The sequence below is a fragment of the Antennarius striatus genome, chromosome 17, assembly GCF_040054535.1.
Source record: "Antennarius striatus isolate MH-2024 chromosome 17, ASM4005453v1, whole genome shotgun sequence".
NCBI classification, from domain to species: Eukaryota; Metazoa; Chordata; class Actinopteri; order Lophiiformes; family Antennariidae; genus Antennarius; species Antennarius striatus.
This window is the reverse complement of record NC_090792.1, coordinates 16,132,170-16,148,416: the sequence shown is the minus strand read 5'-3', so window position 1 is coordinate 16,148,416 and position 16,247 is coordinate 16,132,170. Positions and strand designations below refer to the sequence as shown.

General features: G+C 37.6%; 2 protein-coding genes across 2 annotated transcripts; both read left to right on the top strand.

Moving 5' to 3' along the window:
- The first annotated feature begins 184 nt into the window (after positions 1-184).
- On the top strand, positions 185-7,851 carry gmfb (glia maturation factor, beta). Its single transcript, XM_068338384.1, has 7 exons — positions 185-287; positions 1,988-2,084; positions 3,083-3,132; positions 4,356-4,409; positions 4,743-4,821; positions 4,907-4,980; positions 5,647-7,851. Exons 1-7 carry the CDS (start codon positions 285-287, stop codon positions 5,716-5,718), a joined length of 429 nt encoding a protein of 142 aa, XP_068194485.1. The 5' UTR covers positions 185-284; the 3' UTR covers positions 5,719-7,851.
- An 812-nt stretch (positions 7,852-8,663) lies between these two features.
- Positions 8,664-15,872, top strand: cnih1 (cornichon family member 1). The gene is made up of 5 exons (XM_068338383.1): positions 8,664-8,837; positions 10,452-10,520; positions 13,644-13,756; positions 13,840-13,983; positions 14,689-15,872. The coding sequence occupies exons 1-5, from the start codon at positions 8,757-8,759 to the stop codon at positions 14,714-14,716; spliced, it is 435 nt and encodes a 144-aa protein (XP_068194484.1). The 5' UTR covers positions 8,664-8,756; the 3' UTR covers positions 14,717-15,872.
- The last annotated feature ends 375 nt before the right edge of the window (positions 15,873-16,247 follow it).

Below are 16,247 nucleotides of genomic sequence, written 5' to 3'. Positions count from 1 at the left end.
ATGGTAGTTTTTTTTATATAGTACTAACTCTAACAATAAAATATATTTCGCTAACATGCAAAAGTCTCTAAAGACTTTCGTAAATTAACCTCCTAAAACCGCTTGACTATTGCTGACGCGTTCATGACATTTTTTTTATGGGGTTGACAGTGGGGCGCGCGCTTGTTTGGGATTGGTTGGACCGGTCACAAGATGATGTGAAGTAAAAAAATAAAAACCAGTGAGAAGCGTCTGAACGTCCAGAGCAGCAGGCACGTCTACGAGGATTTGTAACGTTTTCCACAATGGTAAGTGGTTCTTTCTTTCTTTCAGACAAATGAAGACATTTTCATTTCTGATTTTTAATATTGTATTTTTAGGGACCATCGGAGAAAAAGTCAGGTCGTATATTTGGTCATTTTTGTTAGCTTTCTAGCCTAGCATGAATGCCACCCACTGGCCATTGTGTTAGTCAAACTTAGACGGAAGGTGAATGTTAGTTTCCGGCTGTGAATTCCAGAATAAAACATGGGTGACATAAAGTGCAGTATTTCAACAGATTTGCAACAAATACCAAACTAATTGAAAATCATTTCTGATTTTTTTTCATAACTATCAAACGACTAAGGATTCCAATATAATTTCAAAATTCATGAGTTATGTACCGCAGTTCAGAAACTGACTTTTTTGTGCGATAACAGAATTCCAAATCCACATAAACGATAACGTGTTGTCGACGGATCTTATATTTTGACGCTTTTATTTTGAATAAGAAACTGGGGGACTTCCTGTAATAGCAAGTGTCTTGCTTGTTAACTGTTAGCGTTGACGTGTTCTAACTCGTCTGTATGGGTTGGGGAAAGGTGTCAACGCATTTCTTGTTGAATAAATGCTATCTTTCGCAGTCTTTGGTAATTGGGTTGTGGCAGTGCGGCTGTCATGTTTATAATCATTTAGCTGAGGCTACTGTTTCTACATTTCTTAACTAACTTACTACTCTAGGTTAGCAGGCTGACATTTCCTGGTTCTATCGTAAATCGCACTCGTGATGTAGGGCTGGAGGAAGTCGAACCAAAACACGACTCGTCTCTGCATGTTATTTCTCAAGCACAAAACACTCCAGTCTCTTGTTAATCTGAAAAGAAGTCTTTGAGCTCCAGACTCCCACCAGCCATCTGTTCAGGAAAGTGTAATTATAGATTCCTGAGTTTACATCTCTCTGGTGGCGTTATGTAATGAATAATTTTTGAGACGTCTGTTGTCTCTGATTAATACCCATGGGTCGGATTAGACTCATAGTTGCGATAAAGTTTTTATTTTTTTGTATGAGTTTTGTAATTCTGGATGGTAATATCAACTCACAACAGTCTTTGCCTGCAGCTGACATCCATACATACTAGAAATCCTCTTCAAATATTATTAACAAAATGAGTCCAAATTCTAATCTAGCAATAAATTTAAATGCACACAAAATATGCCTTTGTATTGAGATTTTTATTATTTATGAGCAGCAAAATCGACACTTAAAAAAGGCATTGAAAATCTCAGTTCACTGTTGTAAAACTTGATGGATCATGTGTAGCTACAATTTTCCTTGACCTGTATAATTTTGTGTGAGCTGCTTGTCGCAATGTCATAATCCACATTCTTTATGCCACTTGTCCACATTGTAATTGATAGACAGGCAGCCTTTGTTTGTGCCTAATGGGGACATTACATCTCCCACCATGTCAACATCCTCATCCAAAATGCACTTATGCAGCTACCTTTATCCCTTTTGAAGTAAATCACCATCTGCCTGCTCCTGGCCATTTTCAAATTCAGTGGTTTGTTCAGTGGTGCATTTGCTTTAGCACCACACTTCTAAGCTTCCTTTTGTGTAATCATGTGGTTGAACAGCAAAGAATGTGTAAATTTAAATCCAAACTGCTCTCAATTATACGTTAATAAATATTTTCACAAACATGGAGTAGATACAAATGTGTTTCTTTTTGTATTTTCTTTCCAGAGTAACTCACTGACAGTTTGCGAAGTGGATACATGCCTGGTAAAAAAGGTGGAGGAGTTCCGTTTCCGGAAGAAGACCAATGATGCAGCAATCATTAGTGAGTCCATGTTTCTTGTCCTTGACCTATTTTATTTTACATATTTTTGCTGTGGGTCAAACAGAGAAGATAAGAGAAGTTCCAGATACAATTGAAAACAGAACAGAAATTAAAGGAATTTTAATCAGTCACAGTATTGTTGCTTTTTTTTTTAATTGTTCTTGCAGTGTGAATTGTTGTTTTTTTACACTATCAGTCCATGAGATTGTGCAGAGTTGGACCTTTTTAAAAATCTGCCTCACTACCGTTCACACTCATGCCATGAGCTGATTGGTTGATGCTTCCTGCTGTGTTAATTAAATGGCTGGCAAACATGTTGACTCAGCAGATCAAGTTATTGAACTTTTAAATGAATCTTCTCACTTGAGAGCCACCTATATTACTGTAGTTTTGCAATAAGTCTGGCAAGTTGCTTCCATTTAGTTATTAATCTAAGCTAAATTATCTTTTGCCTGGATGTATATATGTTACAGGAATGAGTGTCATTTCATTCTTTTCATCTTATTTTTGAAAGAAAAGATGTCCTTCTAATCTTGATTTATTCCTTTACAAATATGTGTGAAGCTCATTGTTTAGGATCGAAAGCAAGCATTTGAAGGTGCAGTTGCTATCAATCGATAAAAATAAGACACTACCATAATATTTGATGGGAAATGTGGAGAATTTCTGTATATTTGGTGAATAGAGCTGCCTCCATATACAGCAGCTGGTGTGGTGGTTTAGTGCTGTATCAGACTGAAGCTTTATCCTCAACTATCTCTGGATCAAAAAATTCAATCAAAAGTGGATTAGGAGTGTGCTGCACGGCATGGATTCTGAGGCATACACACCTAATAGGAAGTAGGAGAAAGAGTTTGCTATAATTTATTTGTTTTTTGTTGAGGTTTTGTAGTATTTTATTATTTTTATATTTACATTTAATAGTGAACATCATTATGACTGCTGCTTGCCTGCTGAACACACTATGGTTTCCATGCTTGTCTTGTTTTACTCCCCAGTGAAGATCAATAAAGTACAGCGTAAGGTCATTCTCGAGCAAGAGTTTGAGGTACGTCATTAAATTCATCATCATACTAATATGTAGTTTATCATTCAGTCCATAATGTATGTCTAATTTTTCAATGAACATTTACTGATATGAAATTCATGGATTTTCTATGAAAGTCAATCATAGAATCGCTGTTAGTCAAATAAGTTCATTCAAAGACAATAAAATGAAAAATTCTATCGGCCATCAGTTGTTTCATAAGGAAGATAAGCACCTGTGACTGAAACTGCAGATGGTATTGATAAAATATCATGGAAAAATACAGAAATCATGCAAAAAATGCTCTCTTTTATCTTTACAAAAGAAGAGGATGGAGGAAAAAAACAGACCGCTTGTCTTATCCTTTTTAAAAAAAATTTAATTAAATTTCCATCAACTTATTCACTTGATTTTGTGAGTGTATGTGATGAAAGATGATGAACGACAGTTTCACTTCGGTTTCTCTTGGCCACCTTTTCCTTTTTCCTGTATTCCTTGGTAAGGTGGAGCCGAAGAAAAACCAGGAGACTTAGAGCTGGGTCTCATTCAAAATAATTGTACAGATCAGAACATGTTCCATATCTCCATGTTCTGCACTTTCTGCCACACTGCCTTCTTAATCTTGCAGCATATTTTGATCAGATAATGAGCAGATAAATCCGATGAGTGAAAAAACCAGAATTGTTGGTTTTGTCTTGACTAGTTTGACTGAAGTGTTAACAATAACCTGGTATTTTAGAAAAGATTTAAGTGGCAACACTTTTCCGTGAATAAAAGTAGACCTAAATACTGAATAGAGTTACTAAAATTACTTTTTAGTCCTGACAAATACCAAAACATCAAGATAATGTGAATAAATATGATTCAAAACAAGAATAAATTAAAACAACCCAAATAAAAGAATCAGATAACCTGAGAATCTTGTTCTTGATGTATATTGTGTATTATTGTAATTGGATTTTAAATATAATTTTGGGATAAAGTGGATGAAGGTTGTTCATTCAAATAGTAAATCAGTCAGTTCTAAGATTGTTTATCAACTTTAACCATTTCATGATTACATCATATTCTACACATAGCAAAGAACAACTTCACACTCGACTTGTATGTTTCAATATAAAACATGGCAAAGTAAATTTATACTCCACTATAAACTGGAACTTCAAAACGCTGAACTTTGCGTGATTAAATTTGATATTAAGTGAATAACTTTTTTTTCTCTAATGAGATTTCTGTTTTTTAAGGACATCTCTCTCGATGATCTAAAGGAGGAACTGCCAGAGCGACAGCCCAGATATCCTTTCATTCAATGGCCCATCCTGTTTATACACACAGAAAGATGTAGGCGCAACAGATAGGCTGTTTATCCAGTTACATATGTCGAGGTGGCATAATGTACCTTAATAGCACAGTGTTATTTTCAGATAGTGGAATTAACCACACCAGAAATGGAGCCGTAAATGTGATTCATTTATATGTGTAGGCTGTGTCATAAAATGAATTTGAAGCACTCCAACTTTTTCCTTCGGTTTCTGCTGTCCTATTGTAGTTTTGTGTCCTTCCTGTCTTGTTTATGTTGCATTGAGTCCAGATGTGAAATATGTCAACTGCCCTTAGCACTGGGAACATATGTCCTCTACAGCTACAAACGCCAACATGATGACGGACGTATTTCCTATCCTCTCTGCTTCATCTTCTCCAGTCCAGTGGGTGAGAGATGTTTTGACTGATTAGGACACATCGTTCGCTGCACTGGTTTGGGGTTGTTCATGTTGGTGTATTTGTGTTTTGACAGGTTGCTGTCCAGAACTTCAAATGATGTATGCAGGAAGCAAACTCACATTGGTGAACTCCATTAATTGTACCAAGGTTGGTTAGCTATAGAGCTGCTTCCATAACTCTCTCATATTGATTTTTTTTTAAGATCTACGGAAGTGTTCAAAATCTAGATTTTTTTTTTTACAGTATTTATTCGATCCAACACTTTGATCCAGATTTAAATACATCAACAAATATTGGGAGGATTATCTTAAATTTGCCATAGATGTTTCACTCAGGATGTTTTTAAATAAAATCACTTTCTTGACATCGTAATTTTTCCATCTAGCACCATCATCAGGTTCCTTTTGTTTTTCCCCTTCAGCCTTGGCTCCAATTAGTGCTACAATGTCAAAATGCATCTTAACATCAGTGTTGTCATTTTATACTTGCTACTGATGTTCATGAGCCATGTTATTGCTGATGTCAGTGCCTGATCACACCAGGTATCCTTTCTGTATAAAATTTGTAATTTCCAAGAGTTAAGAAAGATAATTAAATATTTTCATAAAATTTGCAGACAATCACGTTAAATGACACCCCCTCCCTTTTTTTGCGGCTGTTTTGTTTGTTTAATTGTTTTATAATAGCCTTCTTGGTGTCTTAAGTGTCAGTGGTTCAATATGTTATGTAAAATCTGTTGTTGTATTACCTGCTTTACAGCATTCTTGTCCTTTGTGAATAAAATCTTCAACGCTACTTTGTGTTTTTCTCCAGGTGTTTGAGATCAGAAACACAGAAGAAATATCAGAGGAGTGGCTCAGATCAAAACTTGGCTTGTCCAGTTAAAGCCGTCCCATCCGGTGGTCTGGGATACAGAGAGGATCCGGATAGCATGACGAAATTCATCTGTTTGGGAGAGATGTTTCTTAATTGAATTAACACTGTCATTGGTTATGTTAAGGATCATATAAAGGCAATGTAATATTTTTTTCTTTCAGTTTACACGCCATTATTTGTTGCAAATATGAGCCTCCTGAGTTGACCTTTCATAATTTGAGTCTTGGTAGGATTATACCACAGCAGCATAGCATGAATATTCTTTATTGTTATAATAAACCTACTGTCAGAATATTCTAAGCATCCAAGAATAGTTGGAAATATCAGTCTCTACTTATATACTTTTAACATTATAAATACTAATAACACCATTTGACAAGTAGCTCTTCTTATACGTGGTGCTAATCCAATTTAAGATGTGTCCATTCTCCAATATTCTAATCTCTAATGGTGTGGATAAAGATGTACTCTCTTTAACTTGCATATTTGTTCTAATATTATCACAAGTCAAAATATTTCCACAGAAACATTCCAGACTGGATACTTTTTACTTAACGACAAACCTCCATCATTAGCAACCATGATCGTTTTGAAAACACTGCACACTTTTTAAAGCTAGTGGGCTACTACTCTGTATAAGTGGATTACTGTGTTTTTTCGGACAGTGTTTGCTAATATTGTGCATTACAGCTGTTTATTGTTCATGAATGTTGTGCTCCGTTCTGTTGTAAAGCCACTTTGCTTGGTGGTCGTCACAGCCTTGACAATGTTGGCCAGTTGTGCTTCGTACGTAGACTCAGTGGGTAATGTTTCATAGAACAGGGTTTGACCTATATAGCTTTTTGAAGAGATACGACTGAGTGTATTGAACGTCTAATGTGTCCACGCAGCCTGTGAGTAACACTTGTTTGCTCACCTCTAAGACTTGAACTGTAGATCTTTAAGTATGAATTAAACCCTTCAGGAAGCATAAATTCAGTTAAAGTATAAAAGTCTTAGACTGGAAATTGTTACCATTCTATCAGCAAGATTTTTTTAAATTCTGTACAAAGAATGCAGAAAATCCAGTCTCACAGATATTCTTTGCGGTTTGGCATGTATAGATGGTTAACTTATGGAAGAACACTACATTCATAAAAAAAAAACCCCAAGATGATCAAAGCATCTTGCTTTGAGTGATCGATAACCCTAGATGCATGGTAAACTGGCAACTTTCTGTTGAATATCTTGTAAAAAAGGATTTCAACTAATCTGACATGAAAACTCTAAAGTTGTGAAAGCTTTAAGGGATGGCAGTTCTTAACACCAATTTTTCAGTTTGAGATATTAAAACATCTCCATGTCAGTGGACTGTGGAGCGATTCTTTGATATGAGTTTCTTGATGAGGATATGGCTGTTAATAAAGAATGATTTACCATCTTGTATTGAGTTACTCCTTTGGAAATACATGTAGGGATCACAGTGACTGATTTAAACTTGCATGATGTCATATTGCTAAGTCTACCGTACCAATGCCTTGTCTAGATTTTTATTTTGGGCATTTCTTTGTCAAATGGAAAAAAGTGAGGTTAAAATAAAAATATACAAATATGTTTTGTGGAAAAAAAACAAGCTATTCTGGAAAATCATTGTTCTTTTGTAACAATTGATAATTTTTTTAATTTTCTGATCTTCTCGCTGGGTGTGCTTTTTGAAGTAATCGTTCTACTAAATCACATGTTTGCACAATAACACTGTTTCACACGAGTTATTAATGTTGCGGAAAGTTTTTCTGTCTAATATAGCATCAATGCTAACTAGTAATGGTCAGTAATTCACTTTGGAATCTGGATGCTAGTGGGATGTAAATGTGTCGACATCATTGCCCAGTGTATTGATATTGATCAATTTATCAGACTTTCCTGTGGATCTATTAGCTTTCTCTCATTTGTAGTGAACATGTTGTATATTTGACCTCTTCAATCTCCTTTCTTGAGAATGTATTGTTAAGCTCTTAATCATACCTGCTGTTGTCTTTTCTTTCCTGAGAAAAACATGTATCACAACCAGTTGCCTCATGGCAACTGTTTTTTGTATTTTCCCATCCTTTATAAAAGTTTTTGTCCAAATAAAACGACTGATGTTTTCTCTTGCCTGTTGCAGACGTTTTCAAATTGAGGTGTGATTTGTTGTATGTATTCCAGCATGGACATAGACAAAACTCATTTGCAATTTGGTTACGTTCACATTACAAGTCTCGTTTTTCAGCTCTGGTTGCGCTGCTCTGATGGTTTTTTAAAAAAAATCTAGGATCACATATTCGACATTTGTTAGAATTCAATGTGGCAGACATCTGTTTTCAGGGCCATTTCAAATCAGGAATTTTGGAGCCCTTTCATATGTTCAACATGTTTATAAAGGTTGTGACATTTTGATAGGTGTTCAATCCACAAAATTGTGGGGTCTAAACAGCTAGTAGCAGTTAGCAAGTAACCGTTCTTTTCACATCCCGCTTCAAAGCGGTGATGTAATTGTCAGCGTTCGTTTGTTCGTATGTCCACCAAATATCTTCGCAACCATTGCAGATAGAAAGATGAAACAAAAAGCACATTACTCGATGAAACTGAGATGATGACCTTGACCTTGAGAAAACTAGGTCAAGGTCAAATTTCAACATTTGTACACTCCGGAACTGGATAAGACAGACAGGAGGGAGAAGGCCAATGTGAGTCAGATCATAGATCATACATGTTGCTTTATAGAAATGTTGTTTCTTAAAAAACTCTGGTGGTATTACCTGCGGATGTCAAAGTTAAGTTTTTCATAGTACAGTATAGGGAAACCCTGTTTCTTTGCTGTGCTCATGACAAAAGAAACGCTTTGATCCTCCTCTAAACGAATAAATAGGTTACTCCAGGAGATGGCAGTAATTCAACAATAACGTTGCCACAAAGCTGAAATGCGGGTGAAGAAGAAGACACACTGACAACTCTTAAAACGGTGGCGAAGCTGCCTGCATCATCCGCTGACCGAGCCAGGAACCAACGAGCAGAATCGGATAAAAAAAATGGCGTTCACATTCGCGGCCTTCTGTTACATGCTTGCTTTGCTGCTTACGGCTGCCCTTATCTTCTTCGCCATCTGGCATGTAAGTATTCAGAGAAGTTTAGATGCGACTGCTGTCTTGGCACTCCCACGGTGCTCATGAAAAGTAGATGAAAGAACGAGGGTGGCTGGCTAATGCTAGGGCTAATGCTAGGCCAGTTCTGTAGCTACGTAGCCGAGACGTTTCGGGTCTTTACGTCCTCCGGGTAGAACTCCTACCTGAGGATCCACAGGGGATCTGGCGCACGCTCCGGCCAATAGACGGATCGTAGCATAGCATAGTTCTACAATGAATGCTACGCACGCTAGCCATGGCTAGGTGGATAAGTTAGCTAGCAGCTTAAAAGACTGTATTAATGTATCTTTTTAGCTTCCACTTGACATTAGGTGTTTATTTTTCTTTTAATTGTGTGATTAAAGCAGATGTTTGGAAACTAGACCGGCGTTTGTGATTGTTAGTGTTTAGTTAGCTTGCTAGCTGTTTAATTAGCATGCTCAGCTGCTATCAACTTCCAAACCTTACGTTCAAACTACCAAAGTACGCAAATATAGTTCACTCAAGAATTTCCGGGTTTTGTGGCGGTGCTTTCAAGAGGTTGAAAAATAATCGGAGAAATTGGCGCTTAAATTCTTGCTGAGTATTCTTTAAAATACAGTAGTGGTGACTTAACCAAACACAAGCCACTTAAAAGTACTTTTTATTGTTTTATGGTAGACTACCTCCACTATTACTTTAGCCTTATTTACAGCTACTCCTGGTTCCCTTTTTAATGATTTCAAAAATTAAAGTAGAGGAAGGATGAAAATCCTTCACTGATAAATCATAGTTCATTAAGAGTGCAAGAGAAAGGATCTGAATTGTGTTTCATGTCACTTTTCATATGTGAGTAATACAGTACTGCTTTGCACAAACTACAACAAAATTAGTTTTGTTTTTTGTTAGAATTAGATGGACTATTTTAATGTTGTAGTTTACTCTGATTCATTAAGGACTTCTTCACAAATGCCATTCTGGTAAATTGCAGCCAATTTTTCTGCATGGGAACTAATGGGGAGTGAACAGGTTGCATGTTGAAGGGCTGTGGAACTGGTCTGGGGCATATTTTCTCCTGTTCCCTCAAGCTTGTTTCTGTCTCCTGACAGGTCACCTTAGTTTTGCAATGCTGCCAGTGTCACAACAACAAGCAATGGTTACAAAGAAGTTGTCTCATTGATGGAAACATAATTTGCTGATTATTCTCACATCAAATTTTTTGGTTATACGATTGCTTGTGACGATGTCCCCGATTCTAAAGTGACATCTTCAAATAGCGTTTACGTTTTTGTTGAGAGAGTAGTCCACAACATTAACCCCCCCAGGTGGAACTTGCTCCCTCAAACTGACAAACAAAAGCAGAAAACCCTCTCAAGTAAGGAGCTAAAACCAGAAAATCTGTTACATCTTTTTTCTTATTACAATATTACTGAAACAAAGTCTTGAATTTCAGAATAATTGGTAATTATTTTTCTATCATTTGACTCACTGTTCCAGTTCTAACATGCGGTATACACATACAATGTCTTGTTAGGACTGTATGCTGATTCCATTTTTCATGAAGATAATGTCAACACTGAGCTGCTTGCTGTACATTTACACTCTGATCATCTTCTTCCCTAGATAATAGCATTTGACGAGCTGAAGACCGATTACAAGAATCCAATAGATCAATGTAACACTTTAAACCCGGTAAGTGACACCAGCGCTCCCAACACGACTTCCTTCCCTCTTTGACTGCATGCGGTTTTGCTGTTGAGGTTTTCTCCATTTATCCTAGGCTGACTTTTTCTGCCTATCTGTCTTTTCAGTCATTTCTTGGCACTGTTTTGCTGAATAATCTGCCTCTTGTGACTTCAGTGATCTTGTCAGCTGTCAGATTCTAACGCCTTTTGTTGTTTTGTTTTTTTTCCTAATCTGCTTTTTTTTTGCACTTTATTAATGGCCAAAAGACAGTTGAAAAGGTCAAAAAGATTAAAAGAGTCAAAATTGCATTAAAGGTTTGTACCAATCTTTAAAATGCCCGCTAAGTGGAACTGCAGTCTTGTCATTTTGCACGGCGAAGTGTTTGCAAACGTCTTTTCAGTTAACTAATCTTGAAGTTAAAGCTGGACTACATCTTGGGATTAGACAACATGCCACCTGCGCTTTTTCTGTTTCGCTTTTTTTTACTTTCATGTAAATTTTTGATTGAATGTTAAACAACACTTCCTTTTCGTATATTTCAGCTTTAACACATTGTTACCAGTTACAGAAACAATAGATTGTGCTTTTTAAAAAAAATTTTTTTTAAACAATTAAATTTTACAATGTTGGATGGATCTGCTTTCTTTTTTTTAGGTATGGGAGACATGATGTGTAGTGGTGGATGTTCTCTGCACCGATTATATTGATTATAGCTGAGTGTAGCTGTTAACTGAAAAGACTTGCAAATGCTCAAAACTTGCATGATTTTGACTATATTACAACCTACCCTTTCTTTGCAAATGGAAAGGAACATTTAGTTTGAAGCAGCAGCAACACGAGGTTTTTATGCTATCCTGACAAAACATAACTGTATTCATCAGGTTTAGTGGGTTCCCAGTTAAACAGTTGAATTAAACACAAACTGACTGAACAGTCATTTACCAGGTGCAGGTGTGGCACCTGGTGTGGCTTCTGCTAACTAGCTTACAGCTAGTTATCTTGCAGCTAGTTAGCAGAAGCCCTGGGATGAACTCACTGCAGTTTCTGTGTAAAACGGACTGAAGTTAATGCAATACTTTCTATATTTCATATTAAAAATCCTCAAGTGTTTCTACACATGGAAACCTTTTCAAAATGGTTTTCCGATGTTAAACATTTGATTATTTTAATGTTTATGAAAAACTTTAAAGTGAAAAGCCAATACGCTCCCATTCATGGGCTTAACAGTAGTAACTGCAAGTCCAGTAATGTCTAGTAAGTGGGACTGGTGTGAGCCCTGGTATTCGTGGTAATCCTTCAAAACTGAAAGAGGTAATTGGATTTTCGGGGGGATTGTTGGAAGATGGTTGCTTAAACTTAATGGCTTACTTCGTGTCACATTATCATTGAACTTTTCTGTGGGGTAGAGGCTACTGCCTGAATCAGCAACTAAAAGAAGTGTGCTCCTGTAGATGAGCTCGGTGTTGGCTCTAACCTCCGTCACCTGTGGTGGAGAACAGATGGCTGCAGTATCCTAACCCTCCAGCTCAGCCGTATTTGGTTTTAGTGATTGGTTAGTTGGTCGTGGTAGTAGGAGGAGTTATTTTTAAAAAAAATACAGATCCCTCAGTCTCTAATCCATGATGGGCCACAGTTCTATCCTCTCTTTTGGCCAGTTGGCGCAGTCTTTGTGCTGCGATTAGTTGTTTTGTATTTGGCAGCACAGTGCAGGAACACACTATGGCGCCCCCCCCCACCGCCCTCACCTCCCTCTACACACAACCTCACTTTTCCATCTGTGGGCTGTTGTTGCCCCTACCCTTCTGCTCTTTTTGAATGCATGGCTTCCATGTGGTGCCTCCATCTGCCCCCTGAACCCTGCTCCAGCTTGAACTCCATCAACCTGAGCCAGGCTGCTGCATCCACACTGCTAATGCTCCCAGCATGGCTTGTCCATCAGGCAGTGGGATGATTTCTAGGTTTGTCCACACTACACAAGATGTTGAGATGTGCAAATCTGTCTCCAGAGCAAGTCGTGGTGGGCTTTTTACTGGTGGTCAGACTTGTCCGTGCATGACAAACCCAGGGTGGGAAGGTGACCATTTCTGTCCACATACAACAGCGTTTAGTAGCTTTCTGCCCACCAACTCTTATAAACTACCACAATTATAAGTTAGTCGCAAACGCTAAGTTTGACAAGCTCTGCAGAGGAAATGCTCACATAAAAATGAGGATTTAGTCATCTATTCACCCCATTGCTGATGGAAAATCGGGTTAAATTTCTTAGTCCACACAATATTTCCGTAGTGTCCCTGAAGGTGTGGAAGTGTTTTCCCAAAACGTCTCTCAAAATGTTTTGAATCTCCTTTCTTCTTTTCTCACTGCAAAGTATCCTGATTGCTATGGCAACCGAGTCATTCACTTTACTTTACACGGCTTCTCGTCCAGAGGTCAGGCCGTTGCGTTCGTCGCTTGGTCTGGCAGGAGTCTTAATGAAATCCTGCTGCGTGTGATTCCCACATCTTTTGTGTGACATTTGTTTTTCTGATGAGATTTTAAAACTCCTGTAGGGCGGGAGCAGTGTAAGAAAATCGCCTGACTTTCCATCGGCATGGTAGCGAGTAGACAACTGGATTTTCTGCTCTGCACAAACTTTTCTTTCCAAACCTCACAATTGAAGATAAACCCACAGTTGAATCATTTTCTTTTCTGGTTCGGTTTAACGCTGGGTGTTTAAATTTGAAGTAGTTCTTAATTTTTCACCCTGATTTTTGAAACACATTTAGTCCAGTCAGTCTACGATAAAGCAGTGTTTGTTATTTACACGCAGCACATTATCTTACTGTTATTCTGCAAGTAATAACATGCAGTGATATTAAGCGTGTGAAAATAAAATGCATTTGCTGCAGCTCATTGGTATTCCATTCCTGTCTGACTTTGTGGAGCCGACTGCAGGTTTTTCATGTGTGTCTTTTTCAATATTCCAGCTTTCGCTGTGTAAAAAAAGCTCTCATTGGCTTTGAAACTCTCTCAAGTCTCTAGAATTAAAACCCAATCCAACCGAATGTAAAATCCCTGCTTATAAGAACAAAGGAGATGATCTGATTGGGCATAATTTGTGATGTTTTCTTCCATCTTCGCTCTTTTCAGCTGGTGCTCCCAGAGTATCTCATCCACTTCTTCTTCTGCGTGATGTTCTTCTGTGCGGCCGAGTGGCTCACCCTCTGCCTCAATTTACCGCTGCTGGCTTATCACGTCTGGAGGTCTGTATATCCCAATAATTACAGTGTGAAGTCTATCATTAAAATCTGACTACCATAATGCAACATCTTCCACTGTGCTGCAGGTACATGAGCAGACCTGTGATGAGCTGTCCAGGGCTCTACGACCCAACAACCATAATGAATGCTGACATCCTGGCCTTCTGTCAAAAAGAAGGCTGGTGCAAACTGGCTTTCTACCTCCTGTCATTCTTCTACTATCTCTACGGGTACACAATCATATCGTCTGCATTGTGCAAAAGATGTGAATCATATAGATGTGTAGTGTATGATCTGGAAGTGTCAGTTCGTAAAGACTAGATCCCCACCTGGTTAGAAAAAATGATAAAGATGACATGTGAGCATTTGCTAGAGTTTCATCAATGTCAAAATTTTCAGACTGATTTTATATTGAATTGAGCACCAAACCGAAGCATACGATCAAAAGTTTAATACTTCTTTATATTTTGACTTGAGCCCATAAATAGGAGCGTAGCAGCCACACAACCCATCAGGCTTTATTGTGGAACATCTTGGTTTCATTTCTCACAACCAAAAGTACAGCAGAAACAGATGGCAGGAACAACTGTAAAGTTAAAGTTGTCATCGGAGCCTTTCAAGTTCTCAAAGACATTCCTGCTAATCCTTCACAAGAAAAGCCTCGTCTAAGAATTGATGGATTTCTGCCCCCTAAATCAATGGTGGTCTTTTAATTTGAAAGTTATGGTGTTGCTAATCTTTACAATGTCTTATAGGAACTTTGATAGAACAAATAGGAGCAGATAAAAAGAGGGATTTGAGCTGCAATTAACATAATAAAAATCAAACTGTTCCTTAAATTACATTTTAGCTTGTGATTGTCTCATTATCCAAACATTTGATGACTGTGTAAGGTATTTTAAAGTGTTCTTCTGTCTCTTTTCTTTCTTTGTCAGGATGATTTACGTATTGGTGAGCTCTTAAACCTGGTGGATGACGAGGACCTGCATGTACAGTAGATGACCAGACACTGATCTTAGTGCTGGAACACTGCACCTGCTGGAGACCACTGATCAGCAATTCAAGAGGACGAACTCTCGACTATCCCACACACAGCGGCAGTGTGTCATTTAGCCCGTTTTAAGACAAAATCTTCGGTAGCACTGTTCCTCTCATAATTTTATACATATTAAAAAGAATGGGAGAATGGACATGATTTTTTTTTATTGGTATGGTGATTTTTTTTTTCTCAATGATTTAAGATTTGAATACAATTTTTGATCATTTTGGTTCCAAACGTTTGAGTGTTTACAGATTAGGTAGACATTTTCAGGTGTGAGAATCTGAGCTACAAGCTGAACTATGCTAGCTTTTTCTGTGAACTAGATTCCAGGCTTTAAAATCTCATTTATGCCTGCGACATGACTGTATCATCTGTAATACAAATGACAAACTAGACCTGTTTTCCTACAGGTGTAAATGGTCCTAACATGAATGGTTAGGTAACGTGAGGACAGAAGAGCATGGGTTATTATCACTTAGTGACGTGTGTTGCACAGGGACTAGCTGAACAAGGTTGTCACGGCGAACCCGACACTGATTTATCCTCATGTAATCCCTGTTGAAATAATTGGCAATCTTTGTTTTCTAACTTGTGAATCCAAAGTAGACAACGTGTACGTGGCCTGTATTTCTGTAGAATCGCCCTCACAGCTATCCATAAATTCAAAGGTGGACTCAACAGTATATTGTCAGCACTACACAGCAACAATACTGTTTGTTCCTGCTTGCTGCTTTTGAGCTTTGGTAGGAAACTGCTGATGTGCCATACTGTTGAATGTACTTCTTGAAACCGTCTTTGTGTTTTAGTCATCTAATATTTGACATCATTAGGAACTCCATTGTTTATTTATTCAGTATTTTTATTTTCTTGTCTTGTGCAGTCCTCACAGTGTTGTCATTTCCAGAATGGATAGCGGTGTCTTTAGAGTGCAGGCAGTTGGAGAAAATTAATTCACAAATATTTATTGCCATTTCCAAATGTGTACTTTTATCAGGGAGGAAATGATCATGTCACATTTTTTGGTTTAAGACCCCATCATGTCACATAATTTGATCAAAATAAAACTCACTCTATGGACCACATTGTTGTATCTTACAAATATATGTAGTCCTCAACATATGAACACAATTGGTTCCAAGGGGTTGTTAGTAATTTGGTAATGAATTTCAAACAATTATCTATAATCGCCACCTGAGGTCATTTAAATGTCATCACTATTCTAAATACGAAAGTACTATTCCCTAAGATTTACCAAAAACTAACAGGACATAAAAACACAATGTAATAAAAAAAAAACTTATACCGTAACTTTTACCTACCTCTGCTGAATTTTCTCCTCGGGAGTGTAGAGGCTAAACTAAGCTTTACTAGCAAGTGGCAAAACATTCAAGTTCAGCGTTAGCGCCAGTTATTGCTTCCGGGCAGAAACGTAACCCGAAAATATGGTTCCTA

Bases quoted from the DNA above. Each gene is read 5' to 3' on its own strand.
- gmfb (XM_068338384.1), top strand. The intron at 2,085-3,082 runs GTGAGTCCATGT...TTTACTCCCCAG, and splicing joins CAATGATGCAGCAATCATTA to TGAAGATCAATAAAGTACAG. The intron at 3,133-4,355 runs GTACGTCATTAA...CTGTTTTTTAAG, and splicing joins TTCTCGAGCAAGAGTTTGAG to GACATCTCTCTCGATGATCT.
- cnih1 (XM_068338383.1), top strand. From the start codon at position 8,757: ATGGCGTTCACATTCGCGGCCTTCTGTTACATGCTTGCTTTGCTGCTT. The intron at 8,838-10,451 runs GTAAGTATTCAG...CTTCTTCCCTAG, and splicing joins TCTTCTTCGCCATCTGGCAT to ATAATAGCATTTGACGAGCT. The intron at 13,757-13,839 runs GTCTGTATATCC...ACTGTGCTGCAG, and splicing joins CTGGCTTATCACGTCTGGAG to GTACATGAGCAGACCTGTGA.